The sequence below is a fragment of the Leptonychotes weddellii genome, chromosome 10 (assembly GCF_054177405.1).
Source record: "Leptonychotes weddellii isolate Sample4059 chromosome 10, ASM5417740v2, whole genome shotgun sequence".
Lineage (NCBI taxonomy): Eukaryota > Metazoa > Chordata > Mammalia > Carnivora > Phocidae > Leptonychotes > Leptonychotes weddellii.
Genome location: NC_138378.1, coordinates 102,513,694 through 102,529,581, shown reverse-complemented (window position 1 = coordinate 102,529,581; position 15,888 = coordinate 102,513,694). Strand labels below are relative to the sequence as shown.

The window sequence follows — 15,888 nt, the reverse complement described above, 5'->3', positions numbered from 1 at the left end:
GCAGCCGGGTTCTCTGCAAGCTGGTCAGGACGCATCCACCCAGGGCACTGTCAACCGCTCTCCCTGGGAATGCACTTCCTGCCTGGGGTCTGTAGTGGCCTCCCAGCTAACCTCCCCATTCCCACCCCTGCCTCCTTCTCCTCCTTCTAGTCTTCTCTCCAGGGAGATCCTTCCAAATTGCCAATCTGATCATATTCTCCCTCCCGCTCCCACCAACGATGTTTAGAACCACCCCGTAGTTTTTGGATGTGCTTAGAGTAAGCTCCCGAACAGTCCCTGTGCATGAGGCCGACTGCCCTCACCCTGTGCCTGCACCACACTCTCCCCTGCTCTCTGCTCACTCTCTCCCCTGCTCTCTGCTGTCAGATACACTGACCCTCCAGTCCTGGAGCAGGTAGGCTCTCTCTGGCCTCAGACTCTGACAGGCTGCTCCCCCCACCTCCCTCCTTTCCTCACGGGGCTACCACTCATCCTTCCTGCTTGGCTCAGAAGCCTTCCTCAGAGAGGCCTCCTCCACTCCCCAGTCGGCATCCATCCCAGTGACACTCTCTAATAATGCCCTCCAGTTTTCTCTCTTACCTCTCTTCATAGAGCTGTGTACTTACACATCTGTGTACTTACTTGTGTGATTATTTGTTTCACATGTGAATTTTGCACTTGGCGGTATTCTTGACGAGGGCAGGCGTGGAGTCCTCAGTGCGAGGCAGAGTTGCCTGGCAAGGGAGATTTTCCAGAAATGTTTGTCGAATAGATGAGCAAAGAATTGAACAGCGAGCACTTTATATTTCTCTCTCATCTGCGCGGTGGGCAAACCAGAAAAACAGGCCAGGTTCCAATCTTAGCCCTGATACTGGCTGGCTCTGGGACTTTGGGCAAGTCAGTCACCCCTTCAACCTCAGTTTCCCCTCAGTGTAATGGGGATACTAATACTTCTGTGTGCCTGAGAGTTTGATGAAAACATCGTACACAGAATTCTCAGCACCCGGCATTGTGGGTAGAACTTAATAAATTTTCATTTCCTTTTCTCTCTCCTCTTCTCCTGGACCAATCACTGGGTCCTTTTTTAGCTCAGTGAATGCTTGAGTAACACAAGGAATAAGAAGCCTCGAAGTCTTAGGAAGGAAGGGGACATCCTCTTCACTGAGCAAGATGCTCCCCCTGCTGAGGTCTCCCTGGGGCTGACGGTGCCCAGGATGATGCAGGGGAGCCCCTGTAAGGAGTCCCCCTGTGGCTGGACAGTATGGACACAGCAGGTGGGGGGTTGGAGTGCTGGAGAAGCTTGCTTAGAATTTCCAAGTGGTGCAACTTCTGGAGTTGCCAGACCAGTGACTCCCTCCCTGAGAGGTCTGAACTCTTTTTCTAGACATGTCATCTCTTTGTACAAAGTTCTAGTACAGGAGAAAAAGAACAGGGAGTTGTTCTACACAAGGTACGAATGGGACGTGATCTTAACTTATCAGGTCCCTCAGCAAGTGTGGCGGGATGGGGATCTCTGGTCCCCTGAGCAGGGCTGGGCCTGCCCTCTGCACCCTGGATGGAGGCTGTGTTGGCCTCTCTGTACCACCTCCCAAATGGAGCCCAAGGTGGGTGCCGTCTCCACCTGGCTTGTGACCCCTTCTTGCCTCCTCCCTCCCCTCAGCACACCGACAGGATTCACGACAGGGCAAAGCAGAGCCAGGCTGGGCAGAGGAGCAGAGAAGCTGTTTTGACTTGGCTGTTTTGATGCGACCACTTTGACGTAGCTGGAACAAAATGGCCTTTGAGAGTTAAATGCTAGGTTTTTTTCACCACCGCCAGTAGTTGCAAAGAGAATCCTGAGCTCTTTACTGTGGGGATGGCAGGGGGCATGTTGCTGTTCCCAGTGGGGTGGGGCGGGGGGCAGGGAGGATGCCCGTTGGGCACAGAATTTACTCAGAAGAGCTGAAAGTGGGAGTGGTCTGCTTTCAGACGAGGTCAGGGTGTCCCCCGTGTCGAAACAGCAGTACCCCCACATCATTAGCTGAAGAGGAAGGGGGAACAGAAGTAATTTATGGGCACCTGCCACGTGCCCGGGACTTTCTCAGCATTTTACATAAGTCACTGAATCTTTGGATAACCCCATGATGTACCTACGTTCAGTTTACAGATGAGCGAATGGGGATTCAGAGACGTGCCCAAGGCCCCACAGCTTCTAGCCAGGACTGGAGCCCGCTGTCCTGACTCCTAGTCTAGTACTGGTGTGTTTCCCTTGCTGCCCAGCCTGCCTCCGAATTTTAAATGGGTGACTTTGGCCCTTTTTACCAAAGTTTATAGGAATGGGCATGGTCCGCTTGCTCAGCCTAGTGGTGGGGGTGGGCCGGGGTGGATCTCCTTCTGCTCTCACAGTCCCAGCCTCCCCTGGAACCGATGGCCCTGTTGCCAGTATCTGAATTGCCCCCCTCCCCGTGCTCCCGGGACTAACTTATTCCTCACCCCCACCTCCTGCACAGTCTCCCTGGATCCTGTGGGAGGCCCCAGAGGAGTTCCTCTGAGGAGCACCATCCCCCGGGCCACTTCTCAGAGGCTGCTGAGGGCGCCCAGGCCAATGCCTCCCATCCAGAGCATCCCCACTACCCCTGAGGCTGGCGGAGCCAAGGAGAAGGGCCTAGACCCACCTGGGAGCAGTCAGGGTCCCCAGGAATTGAGACCCGGAGCCCAGGAGGTAAGGTGGCTTGACTGCTCTGAGTTTTGCCCCCCCTCCGTCTTTGTTTCCACTCTTTTTTTTTTTTTTTTAAGGTTTTATTTATTTATTTGAGAGAGAGAGTGCATGAGCTGGGGGAGAGGCAGAGGGAGAGGGAGAAGCAGACTCCCCACTGAGCAAGGAGCCCGATGCGGGACTGGATCCCAGGACCCCGGGATCATGACCTGAGCCGAAGGCAGACGCTTAACCGACTGCGCCACCCAGGTGTCCCTCTTTGTTTCCATTCTTTACCACCGCCACCGCCCCCCCACCCCGCCCCGTTCCTGAGCCCTGAGCTTCTCCGGAGGTGTGTGAAGGGCCGCCCTCAAGGATAGGGGTGGCACTGGGAGGGGCATCTTCTCCGCAGCATCCAAAACCTTTGCAGCTGGCCTGGGATCCAGCTGGCTGCCCCAGAGGTGCTGAGCACAGGCTGTGTGACCACCAGCCCTACACTTGGGGATCCCTAGGCCTTCTCTGGTCTAAACGTTCCAGAGTTCCTCATGCTTCTGACCGTCCCCATTACAGGCAAGGGCGTGCGGCAGAGGGGAAAGGTGGCTGGGCTGAAACTCAGGAGATTTGGGCTCTGGTTTCCACTCTGCCCCTCACTGGTTGTGTGACCTTGGGCCAGTCACCCTCCTCTCTGGGCCTAGTTTGCACATCTATAAAAAGAAGGTATTAGACCAGATGTTTTTGAAGATCCCTTTCAGCTCTGATGTTGTAGGAGTTTCTGAAATGAGAATAGCAAAACAAATAATAATAACAGAAAGAGAGTAGGGATGAGGGGGGACCCAGCGGCAGGTCTTCTGTCTTGGAGTGGTAAGGAAACAATGAGCTTTCTGGGGGGGTCCCAGGGTGGTGTGGCTGGGAAGAAAAACCAGAGGACACTTCCCAGCACTGCCTACCACCCCAGGTGGCTCCTGATAAAAGGGACCACCCTGTGTGAGGGGCCTGGGAGGTGAGCCTCCAGAACCTTCCCTCAACCTCCGCTCCCAGGTGCAGATCTCCAGACAATACCTGCACTGCAATGACGAGAAGATGCACAAGTCGCTGGGGGGCGTTGTGATCCCGCCCATCCCGAAGGCTGCGGTGTCTGCTGGGGCCTCCTCCTGTACGCCTGGCTCCCTTCCCAGCCGCTTGCCTCCAGGCCAGGGTGTCCTCATGGGCCTGAGGGTCCCCCGCACTCGGTAAGCAGCCCTCTTTCCATCTAGCCCACCCAGTGCCAGGGTGGAGCTCTGGGGGCCTGGGCACGTGAAGGGCCTGGCTCACCCATGAGCCACAGCCCTGGGGACCGCACAGTGCTGATCCTTAAGCCCAGCGGGATGGGCGTCTGGGCTTAGTAGACAGTGTCTCAGCCTCCATAGTCCACCAGCTTGCTGATGTCTGTGGTTGTCGCAGTGATGAATAAAATAGGAGCTCTATTCACGGTAGCTCTTTGTTATTATATATTTTAATTAATGGATACTAAAAATAGAAGCATTATCTGGTATCTGTATGGAAGTGGGAGGGAGTGGTCCACAAAAGTTTTGGACATAAAAAGGGGTCTTTATACACAAAAATGTTGGGGAATCAGGGGGGTAGAGAGTTGCTGTGTTGTAATGAATCTGGATTTATGGCTCGCAAGTGGGACAGACGGAACTCTTCAGATGTCCCAGAACATCCCCATGGTCAGTCCAAACTGATGTCGGAGCAGGTGTGTGTGTGTGAGAGAGACAGAGAGACAGAGACAGACAGACAGAGGGAGAATGAGAGAGGCCTCACTTCTCGCATCCCTTTGGGGCCTGCTGTACTGACTTCTGCCATTTCTCTCATGTTCCTCACCTCTCCGTCTCCCATGCTGCCTCCCCTCCCGTCTGTACACACGTCCACCTCCTCCCCAGCCCCGGCGGAGTGTGGGCCTGGTCCTGGATCTGAGTGCCCGCTCCGTCGACCTCTGCTTCCTCACACCGGGCCCCTCCTCCCCTCAGCGGCGGTCCTGGTGGCTGGAGGGACTCTCTGGCCCCAGACCAGTAGCCTTCACTCCGCCCTCATTGCTCTCGACTTCACATCCTGGGAGGTATTGATGTCCACGTCTTTCTCCTTCCTTGCCCTCCTGACTTGAAACCTGCTTCTTGACCTCCTGTGGCAGGACCTTCTAGGCAGTGTCCCCTGTGCCCTCCTTTGTCCATCTCTTAGATGTGGCCGTTCCTGCAATTTGGTCCCGGCCCTTTGTGCCCAGCTCCTTGTTCTCCCCTGGGGGAGTCCTGTCTGCACTGGCAGCTTCCAGGGATGGGTGGCTTCCTCATTCCCTCATCCCCTGCTCTGCCCCAGGTCTCCCTAGAGTTGGGCTCCACGTTTCCATCCTCCTGGTGGGCATCCCTGGTGTCCTCATGGCCAAGGCCGATCCGGCGTCAGAGGGAGAGAGAGGGAGGCTGTGCCACCATCAGGGCCACGCTGATGGGCCACCTCACGTTCCCCCAAACCACCTCCCTCCCATGACCTCCCGACTCCCACCGGGGTGCGGACATTCTCTTCCATCTTTCAATTTCGGCATCATCTTTGGCTCTTGCTCCCGTGGCCCCCTGTCCTAGCAGATTGCCACATCCCATCAGGTCTTCCGTAAACAAGAGAAAATACGAAGGCTGCCACCCTCTCTTGCCCCTGCCTCTCTTCTCCGTTTCCACTCACGGACTCCCTCTTGAGTGCCCCGACAGCTCCCAGCCCAGCACCTTGCCGCCTGGGCTCTGCATTCTAATCTTCCCTTCTTGTGTACCACCCTGTGTACCTTTCCTCCACGTGATTCACATTTTTTGACATCCTGTGTCAGCAGCTTAAAGAGAGTCTCCTCGGTCTGACCTTCAGGACCTGTCCCAGCCCACCACTCCCAGGCCTCCTGTGCTGCCCTCAGGAGCTGGCCCACCTCCAGAGCCTCCCCGCCCCATCCCTGCAGCCCCAACACCAGCCTTCACCCGGGGGCCCCCGTTCAGCTCCTACTGTTCTTCAAGCCCCAGTCGCACACCAGTCCTTGTGCTCAGGTCTTCCCTGCCCTCCCTGGGGAGACGATCAGGGGAAGAGCCTCCTCTGCACTGTCCACGCAGCATCTAGCCCACAGACCCCCTGACCACACTTTTATTTAAACCGCCTATCTATTCTTCAGTGGGGAACTCTGCCGGGCAGAGGCCATAACTTGAAATCTCTGCTCATCCTTCTGGGGAACCCCCCGGGAAATGATCTCAATCAGGCTGGGAGGCCTTCTTGGAGGAGGTGAGGCCGGAGCTGAGTTTTGAAGCCTGAGGGAGAATTTGGGAGATGAGGAGGGAGAGACGTGAGGCATTCCTGGAGCCGCAAGGGGTGTGCACAGCAGCTCTGGTGTTGGTGTGAGACAGGCGGGTGAGGTTAGCAGGACTGCACGGTGCCGTGTGCTAAACCGAGGGCCGTGAGCTTTACTCTGAAGCAGCAAGGTGCCACTGAAGGCCGTTAGGTGTGGAAGTGCCATCAGATCTGCGTTAGAAAGGCCGCTTTGGTGACCAGAGAGGGCTAAGCACGCTGAGGCGGAGACTCCTGCAGGATCGGCGGGGAGAAGCCGGGGGCCCCTGAGCGGGGCAGCGGCGGTGGGCTGCGGCGTCTGTGTCTGGACCCAGCCTGGCCTGGTCTGGTCTCCAGTCGGCCTGCCCTTGACTTTGCGGATAGAGCTGCATCTCCTGCAGCTTTGAGCTCCTAGCCAAGAGCCTCTTTACAGAGCCGGCCCCACCCCCTTCGTGGGTCCCCCCGTCTCGCCCATTGTCCCGTCCCGGAGCCCCCCAGGCTCCTCACTGAAGTGGCCCCTACTTGCCATCTCTCATGGTGCTTTTTTCTCCCCGATTCTTTCAAGATTGGTTCGGGAGAGTGGGCCTCGGGAGAAGACCCCTAAATCTCTGGGTATGTACTCCCCACATGCACCCCCACTTGCTGTTAATTCAACTCCCTGCCTCCTGGGCCGGGTAGGGGATCAGAAGTAGGGTTGGAGTAGGCATGAGCACCCTCGGACCCGAGCCCCTCATTTTACGGATAGAGGAACTGAGGCCTCGGGCCGTGCTACCTCGGAGGGTAGTACCAGCACATGGAGCTTCCCAGTAGCCCAGCTGCGAGGGAGGCCTGTGTGACCCGTGACCGGCTGCACTGGGACTGCAGGCCAGGGTCTTGTCCCTGGTCCCAGAGCCTGGAAGGCAGCCTGCAACATGTGCGTGCAGGTCTGCGGGGCTCCAGAGACCTTGCTTCTGACACCTTGGGCGGCTGCCCCTGCACTGTTTTAAGCAAGTAGAGGTGAATATTCCACACCAGGCCGAGTGAGAAATTGAACCACATCCCATGAACCCCTCAGTTAGCAGGTCCCGGAAGGCTTAGTGTCAGGGGAATAGGGCCATCTGGGTTGTTAGGGAGGCGGGTGGCCGGCAGGAGGCCGGAGCACAGAGAGGCTTCAGAAGAGGGAGCTGGAAGCTCTCCAGCCTGATGACCTAAGTCTGTGGGGAGGAGGGAGGCTGAGCCCCAGGGAGGTCGGGTGAGGGATCTGGATGGAGCACCCCGAGCCTGGGGAGGAGGTTTGGAAGTAGCTGCTGTGCTGACCGGCAGGAGGGGGCAGACTGCTAGTCCAGCTTTCCGGCAGGTCACTCTGGACAGCTTAGCAAGTGGGTCGGTTGGCAAGCGGGGGGCTGTTGCCCAGGAAGCCCCAGGCTCAGGACTCGAGCTGAGCCCAAGAGGCAGGCCTGGCATAGAAACCTCGGTGGGGGCTGCTTCTCCTGGTGCAGTGGGGTGACCTCGGGTGGTCGGCTGTGACCCACGCTGGCACCCACGGTGTCCCTTAACAGCTACCCCTGAGTGTGCCCGCATGAGGGTTTGGGCCAGGAGACCCCAGTTTGCGACTATTCCCCTGTTTGCATCCCCAGCTTGCTGCTTGAGAACTTGGGGCTTGGGGGCCAGGCTGCTCAGACAAGACTTTCTAGGATGTCTCTTGGAGGTGGAGGTGAGGAAGGAGATACAAAATAGTAAAGTCCTTAAAGGGCCCTCTGGCCCTCCAGCCGTTAGCTGGGGATAACATTGCCCAATACGTGTAATGTGCCTACCACATAGAAGGAGCCCACATGGTATTGTCTGAAGCTGAGGGCTTCCCCAAATCTTGTGGCATTCCTGCAGTCCTTGCCCTCATTAGCTGGCACCTGAACATCTGTGTCCTCTGCCCTGCCCCCTTACTTTTGGGCAAATGAAGCCTTTGCCCTTCCTCTATCTTGGCCCTCGATCCTTCTCCTGGGATCCAAGCAGAGGGATCCTTGGCAGAAGGCATGGGCTGGGCAGAGGTCCAGGGTAACCTGGGAGCCCTCCTGGAGGCCCCAGATTCAAGGCACCCCTTCCAGCCTCAGGCAGCCCCAGATGGTGGCCCCCATTCCAGTGGACCCCTCACTTGCAGGTTTACCCAAGGGCAGTGTGCTCCAAACATTGATGACAGGAGAACCCAGTTAACATCTCTTTCATTGAAAGAAAACTGATCTACCCCTGTCCTGCCTCCATAATAAGGCATGTTACTTTTGAAATCTATTGACTAGGAAAATCTAGAATGACCAAGAAATACTGTTGATTTGCTATCATTTGGAAGTGAATTTGTATTGTATCAATCACAAGAGCATGTGAAGGTTGCTGGGTCTCAGCTTCCTTGTCCGTACAACGAGGGGATGGGACTAGCATTGGTTAGTTCTCTGGTCCCTTCACGCTGTGTGATGATGGGACTCAGTTTATTTTCTCTCTTCCTGAGGTGCACGCCTCCTGGGGAGAGATAGACTGACATGCTCAGGAACTATCTTAAACTTCCTAGATAAAAGACCCACCCCGTTTCCTGCCCTGCCTCCTCCCTTCCCTGTCTTATGATAAGGTGTGCAGTAATTATTGAATGAATGGATGGATGGATAGATGGATGGATGGATGCACAGATGAGAGCAGGAGAGTGTTGGTCCTTGGGCAGCCTGCTCTGTGCCCGCCGGTGCTGTTCGGTAGAGTTTTGCCACCAAGGAAGCATTGGGCAGAACAGTGGAGAATGGCAGGCTTAGGCAGTAAAATGCTACACCAGCCACAGGGTCATAGAGCCCCAGGGGCAGCCCAGAAGAGTGAGTGCTGCTTCAGAGTGCTGGGTGTCCTCAGCTCCATTCTTGTTCTTGACCCATCAGAGCCAAGACCTTCGGCCCTGCCTGTCAGAGACAGGTCTGCCACCCCTGAGAAGCCCGCCCTGCTTTCATCTCAGTCTGCTCCTACACTGACAGCTTTCTCCTTCGGCCAGTCCAAAGGAGCCCGCCCCTCGCTCAAAGAAGAGGACCAGAAGGAGAGCAGTACCAAGGTATCTGGAAAGCGAAGGGAGGAGAAAGTGGGGGTCAGAGTGGACCGCTGGCTGAACACAAGCATGTTTTCTGAAATACATAAATGTGGGGCCAGCTTGAGGAAGGCAAGAAAGAGCCCTGAGTCAGCTTCCCTGGTGCTTAAGGCTGGAACCTGTCGATGGTTTGGGGGTGAGGACCAAAGAAAGGAAGAGAAACAAGAGAGAGGAAGAGAAGGATGCGAGTTGGGGATTAGGTGAAGGGAAGAGTACAGCGGGGAGCTGAGGGGCGGGATGAGGGAGGAAGGGAGGGCAGAAGGAGGTCACACGGGGTTTGGAAGGAAGCAGGATGTGGAGAGTACAGAGGGGCTTAGGTGAACCAAACCGAGTAATTTGAACCAACACCCAAGATAGCAACTGAGAGGCAGCTGACTCGGGCAGATCAGCCAAAGACTGTGCTTGACAGGCTGACAAATACCTTGCACTTCTCAGGTGACCTTGGTCCAGATGATTCTCTTCCCTGGTCTGGATGAATTTACTAAAACTTGAAGAGTCACTATTAGGGAGCTCTGTGCTCAGTCTTTGAAGCAGAGATATGAGAGTACAAGAAACATGCCTGGAAGGTCCGCTGCACGCATGTGCTATGTTAGAGTCCAGTGATGACGATGATGAGGTCGGGCATCGCAGCCCTCCCGCTCCAGCCAGGGCGCCAGAGCACGACAACCGAAGGAAGAGTAATTCAGGGCTGTGAGGTGACCCCACTGCCCACCCCACCTTGGCCACTCACCCCATGGTCAGCCCGTGGACCTTGTGATAACTTCACCCCCACTGGCATCTCGCTTTCAAGCATCCCCTTCGCTCATCACCATGTCCTGTTCTTATAGCTTCGTCCAGCCACACCCCAGGCCCAGCATTTCTTCCTGTTCTTGCATCAGCAATATCCTCCCCAGAATCAGACCATTCCTATCAGCATCCTAGCTCTCTGTTATTTCTTTTGTCTTAAGAAAACAAAACTACTGTCTTGTCTCCACCCGTTCTGTCCTGAGTCTGCTACAGTCTGGTTTGGGTCCCACTGCCCCCGAGGAAATGGCCCACGTCAAGGCCACTGATGACCTCCACCTTCCCACATGCAGCACAGCTCAGGTCTCTTCTAACTCGACCCATCAGCAGCTTTGGTGGCTCATTCTTCTTGCAGTCCCCACCTGGGAGAGAAGGAGGCGAGGGCGTGGCTTCCTTCTTGGTTCTCTGCCTCCATCAGATTTTGTTGCTTCCCAGTCCTTCTTGGCTGGCTCCTCCTCATCATCCTGCCCTTTACACGCAGGAGGCCCCAGAGCCCGGATCTCTGGCCTCTGGTCTATTTCTACTGACCCCGTGTGACCTGTTCTGGTCCATGACATTAAGTGCCATCTATATGCTGAGGACCCCCAAATCTCCCTCTCTGGCCCAGACCTTCCCCTGACCTCCAGGAGCAGTTAAATTATATAGCTAAGTATGTATTAACTGATATTCTGCATTTCCATTTAGGTATCTAATTATATTTCAAACTTACCTCATCTAAAACTCAACTGTTGAATCTTTACCCCCCCAAATCTCTTTCCCCAGTCAATGGCAGGAGAAGGCAACTCCAACCTTCCAGATCCTCTGACCAAAAATCTTGGGTCCACCTTTGCCTCCTCTCTTTCTCTGTTGCCCCACATCTCGTATATCAGCAAAAGCGGGGGGCTCTACTTTGGGGACCTGTCCAGAATTGGGCCATTCTGTCATCTTCATTCTCACTACGCTAGTGCAAGCCCTACCACACGGAAACTCTTGGTTCTATTTTGCAACTTTTCGTGAGTCTTAAATTCTTCCCAAATATAAAGTTATAAAAAACAACAACACTTAGAGGAACCCCTCATCCCCCAGTGGAAGTCCGATAATGTCACTCCTGTGCTCAGAACCTCGGTGGTTTGCTGTGTCCTTTAGAGGACACGTCTGACCCCTCACCATGGGCCACGGGGCCTGGTGCACTATGGCTCTGCCCACCCCTGCCACCTCTGACCCTGTGTCCCACCATCCTCTACCTTGGGGTGCTCTGGCCAGTGTCCTCACTGCCCCCCAACCATGCCCAGCACACTCCAGGCTCAGGGCCTTTGCATCTGCTTTCCTCTGCTTAGCACCCTTTTCCCCTAGAAATTTGTATGGCCTCTGCTCTCTTAGTTCATTCATGTCTCTGCTTACATTTCCCCTCCTCTGGGAGTTCCTCTGGGCCTTCCTACCTAAAATGGAAGCCCTGTCACCCTCTGTCCCTCACTCTCCTTCTGGTACATACTGCCTGACGTTAGAGATTGGTCTGTTTGGCAGCCCTCCAGGAGCAAGGTCTTGGTCGTTTTGTTCACTCCCAGAAGAGTGATGGCAGGTAGGAGCCACTCACATTCCTGATTGAATAAATGCAGGTACAGAAAGCACCGTTGGGTCCTCATGGTAACAGAGTTTGCCTTGACCTTCTGCCAGATCCAGGTCACCATCTCCAAGTCTGCCCAGGAGAAGCTGCGGCTGAGGCAGATGAAGGAGATGGAGTTGCTCCAGAGGGCAAAGGAGCTGGAGAGGGAAAGGGAGCTTGCTTCCCAGAGCCTGGCCTCCCGGAGAGCCCTGATGAAGGAAGGTACTGGGTGCCTGGGGCCCAATTCCCTCAGGCTGGGGAGACTTCTTGGCCAACCACTGGGCAAGAGAAGGTTTACCTACAGCCCCCCATGCTCCCCATCCGGACGCTGGACAGGGAGTTACTGATGGGCCCATGTCCAAAGGAGGACACTGGGGCTGAGGACAGGCAGGACCAGTGCCACCCTAGGACTTTCTCTGCCTCCACAGGCCTCCTTCCCCTCCGGGGTAGTGGGACCATGTCCTTGCCCACGGGGCTTAGCAGCCCACGCAGAAACATCGGTGGCATCCTGAGGAAGCGGGCCAACCGGGCCTCACTGCCCAGCATCCCTGTCAGCAAGCAGGAGCCCAGCTTTGCCCGCCATGCTTCAGGTAGGGCCCAGACCGACTGCCTGGGGGACCCATGTCCCTCTCGCTGTGTTGCCTTGGGATGCTTTGGGGTACAGCAAAGGTGACCTGGGCCATTCTGCTTCTTCCCATTACCTGTGTTAGAGTAGAGGGCAGTCTGAGGTGTGATCGCCTTGCCAGAGAACGAGGGATAGTGTGGGAGTCAAAAGCATCTATGGGCCAGACTGGGGATCCAGGGAATTGCAACTAGAATTACTGATAGAAAGGCAGGTGTGCCCAGCCTGCACGACATGTCCTAGAGGACTCACCAATGCACCGGGACCACAGATGCTGGGGAGAAACATCCGCGAAAGTAGCTGGAAACATCGGGAAGGGGAAGAGAGGGATCCGTGAAGACCTTGGGTTCCTACAGTTTGCCTCATAAAATGTCAGGGTTGGCTAGGGCTGATTACAGCCTGGGATCCCAGGATCCAAAGGTTCTTTGGGATGCTCAGGAAGGTGCCAAGGCACAAGGAGGCTCTGACCCCATTCCACCAGAGCAACATCTATTTTGCCTCACTTTTTTATATATTGGGTATCCACCTGACATTTCAATTTTGAAAGATTTTGCTACTAAAGAACATTTGAAAACAACCAGCCTGGCTCAGAGTTTCTTTAAGTGTGGGCTGTAGTGGGACCATGGTGATAGAATAGAACACCATTTTTGGTGCCAGAAATAATATTGACTCATCCTTCTTTTCCATTCTCTTTCTATCCCTTTGATTCCGTCAAGTAGAAAGTCTTAATTCAGTGCTGGTCTTGAGCACCCCTCTCAGGCTTGGAAATCTCCTTTTTAAACAAAGAGATCTTCCTTCCAGCTTGAGTCATCAGAAGCTGCCTACAATTTGATAGCTGGAGTTTTTAACGTCCTTTTACTTTTATTGCAAATATCCTATCCTATGGCAAATAATATTTGTTTACATATTATGGTAGTGACATAAATTTCACTTAAAGATAAACTTTGAAAAGTGGGTTGGCTTGAAGAAAAATGCCGTATAAATAAAATTACAGGTAATTAAGAGACATGGCAAGAAGTCATGAAAGTGGTGATTGAATGATTGATACTTGGGAGATATTGATCTATATAATCCATCCCACTCATTTTATAGTCAACAGAACTGAGACCTAGAGACCCAAAGTCACCTGAGTTTACTTAAGGTGATGGTGGTCCGTGGGGACTAAGATTTTGGCTAATGACTCTTATCCAACGGCAAAGGTGAGAAGAGAATCTGGGAATGAGGTCTTTTGGTCTTGGCTTTAAGTAAAGGATTGCCCTGCCAACTCAGATTTGCCTAGGACCTCCTGGGTGCGCCATCTTGACAATCATGCTGGTGGAGATGAGCCTCTAAAGAGAAGTAGCCAGGAAGCAAGGTGTGGCAGTGTGAGCTCTGGGTTCAGAGGAGACCCTCTTGTCATGGCTCCGCTGATGGAGACGCTGAGGGACTGTGGTGGGGACCCCTGCCCTTCCGTGCCTCTGAGGCCCCGGTGATGTGTTTCGGGGATTGGAGCAGGTAGATGGCTAAACTGCTTTCTTGTTCTGCTAGGATTTTGATTCTAGCATCCGTCCCTAAGGAAGGGGATCCTAGAAAACATGACCTGAGTTTTAAACAACATCCCTGCTTATTGGCAGTCCCTGCCACATCTTGACCACATGGGCCCCCGTTAGCTGCATTGTCTCCTTTGAGCTTTCACTGTCCCCTGTTTTGTCCTTTGGGCCACTTCCCTGCCTTGCCCCTGGGCAACTTCACAAAGGGTGGAGAGTGGGGGGAAGAGGAGAAGCTGATAACACAGCCTCCTGGGTGGGGATGAGGTTAGAACACCACCAGTGTGAGAAGGGGCTCCCTCCTTGCAGACTTACGAGCCTCACCCAACCACAGATAGGGCAGGGTTGGGGGTGAGTCACCGGCATGGTGGGCTTTGTCACATGACATCAAGCAGAGTATCACAGGCTGGCTTGTTTAGAACCAACAGGATGGCAGGGCTGGGGTGGAAAAGGCCAACAAAAGCTAGACACCACTTTTGGAGGTGTCTGCATCTCCCGGGGCGGTGGGGAGGACTCACAAATCCTGCCCCCCCAGCCCCGGCCAGTTCCTCCTCTGAGCACACCTCATGTTAGGCCAGGTCTGGGTCTTCCTGCTGAAATGTGCCATGTTCCTTTCCTTTTCTGTGAGGGCAGCCAATTCATTACCCGCGGTGCTTACCTTGGGGTCTCCCGAATGGGAAGAAGAGGAGGAAGAATTTGATCCTAGAACCTTTAAGGAGTTGAGGCCTTTCTCGAACCCTGAGCTGGGGCTGATGGATGCCCTCCAGTGCCTGGAGAGCAGCGACTGGTGAGGGGACCCCTTCTCCTGACCCCAGCTGCCCGCCTCCCCTGCGGCAGGAGAGGGGTGGTGGTGGGGGTGGGTGGGGGGTGCCCCGGTGCCCCTGATCTGCACGGGGAGCAGGACTCCTCCCTCCCCACCTGCCTGTGACAGACCTGGAACTCACTTCTCAGGCAGATGAAGGAGAAGGGCCTGCTGAGTGTCCAGCGCCTGGCGGTCTGTCATTCAGATGTCCTTGCTGGGAGGCTACACGATGTGTCCTTGGCTGTGACGGGGGAGGTGAGGCCACCTAGACAGCCTGTGTCCTGTGCATTGTCCCCACCCTGCAGAGCAGGCAGTCCCCCTTCCCTGGTGCCGCTGCTCAGTGTGGGTCACATGGCAGCCACGGAGAGGCCATGGCTCCCTGGAACGTGGCATCCCCTGCTTATTTCTTAGCCCTCAGCCACAGAGGTGGGAGGTAGCCGCCCATGTTTCAGATTGGAAAACTGGGGCCTGGGTTTTCTTTGTTTCTAATCTCTGGGCACTGAAACAACCAGAGTCCTGTATGCCTGTTTGTCCCAGCCCTGTGCTGTCCTCTGTACTCAGATGCCCAACGAGGGGCTGGAGTGTTCTGGGCTAGATCTCCAGCTTCAGGGAAGTTGTAACATTTCCCAAGGATTTTCTCCCCTGGGGCTGGGGCTGGGGTGGGGGCCTAGGCCGGGCCCAGAGTGGCAAAGAGATGCATCTTATCACATGTGGAGGCCAGGTCCCTTCTTGGGAATAGACTATTCCAGTGGTGGGGGTGATGTTGGGGGGGGGCGGGCTTGTGAAGACTAAATTGAACATTCTTTGTAAAAGTACTTAGAAGACTAAGTGTTGCACAAATTTCGGATGTTCAAATTTTAAATTTCAGGTGGAATTAGTAACTATGATGATAACAATAATAGCATTTTTTTAAAATGGGGCTGTTTTGTCCAGAGCTATTGTGTGGTTTTCGTTTCCAGCCTGGCAAGGCCTAGGCCTGCAGGAAGGGTGGTGGTGGCAGGGGAGGGTGGGGCTGTGCCCCATACTTCGTATGTTCTGGAACCCTTGGCAGGGTCCAGCAGTCCTGGGGGCTCCCTGTCCCATCTCTCTCCTAGGTCACCAACCTCCGCTCCAAAGTGTCCTGCCTGGCCATCAGCACCCTGGGAGCCCTCTTCCGGGCCTTGAAGAAGAACATGGACCAGGAGGCTGAGGAGATTACCCGCAGCCTGCTCCAGAAGATGGGGAACACCAGCGAGTTCATTCAGAGAGCCGCCCACCGCTCCCTGGGGGCCATGGTGGAGAATGTGACCCCCGCCCGCTCCCTGGTGGCCCTCACCTCAGCGGGCATCTAGTACGTGGTGGCTCGTTGTCGGAGGGGTGGGTTGGGAAGGTAAGGCTAGGGGAGAGGTCTGGGGATGGGAGAGGAGCAGCCAAATGCAGCAGGTGCCCCACACATGTAGCCGGGGGAGGAGGAAGACCTGTGCTTCCTGGTGCGCTTCTCTCCCACCTTTCTTGGGTCAGGTTGGGGA

General features: G+C 55.0%; 1 protein-coding gene across 2 annotated transcripts in view; it reads left to right on the top strand.

The window, feature by feature from the left end:
* The window catches only part of TOGARAM2 (TOG array regulator of axonemal microtubules 2), a 43,406-nt gene that overhangs the window by 6,765 nt on the left and 20,753 nt on the right, over positions 1-15,888 (top strand). For both annotated transcript variants that reach the window (XM_081796982.1, XM_081796983.1), the window contains exons 5-13: positions 2,469-2,680; positions 3,692-3,882; positions 6,546-6,592; positions 8,866-9,032; positions 11,502-11,652; positions 11,859-12,020; positions 14,212-14,365; positions 14,530-14,635; positions 15,475-15,710. In XM_081796982.1, coding sequence (XP_081653108.1) covers positions 2,469-2,680; positions 3,692-3,882; positions 6,546-6,592; positions 8,866-9,032; positions 11,502-11,652; positions 11,859-12,020; positions 14,212-14,365; positions 14,530-14,635; positions 15,475-15,710 — 1,426 coding nt within the window. The remainder of the gene's footprint in view (positions 1-2,468; positions 2,681-3,691; positions 3,883-6,545; positions 6,593-8,865; positions 9,033-11,501; positions 11,653-11,858; positions 12,021-14,211; positions 14,366-14,529; positions 14,636-15,474; positions 15,711-15,888) is intronic.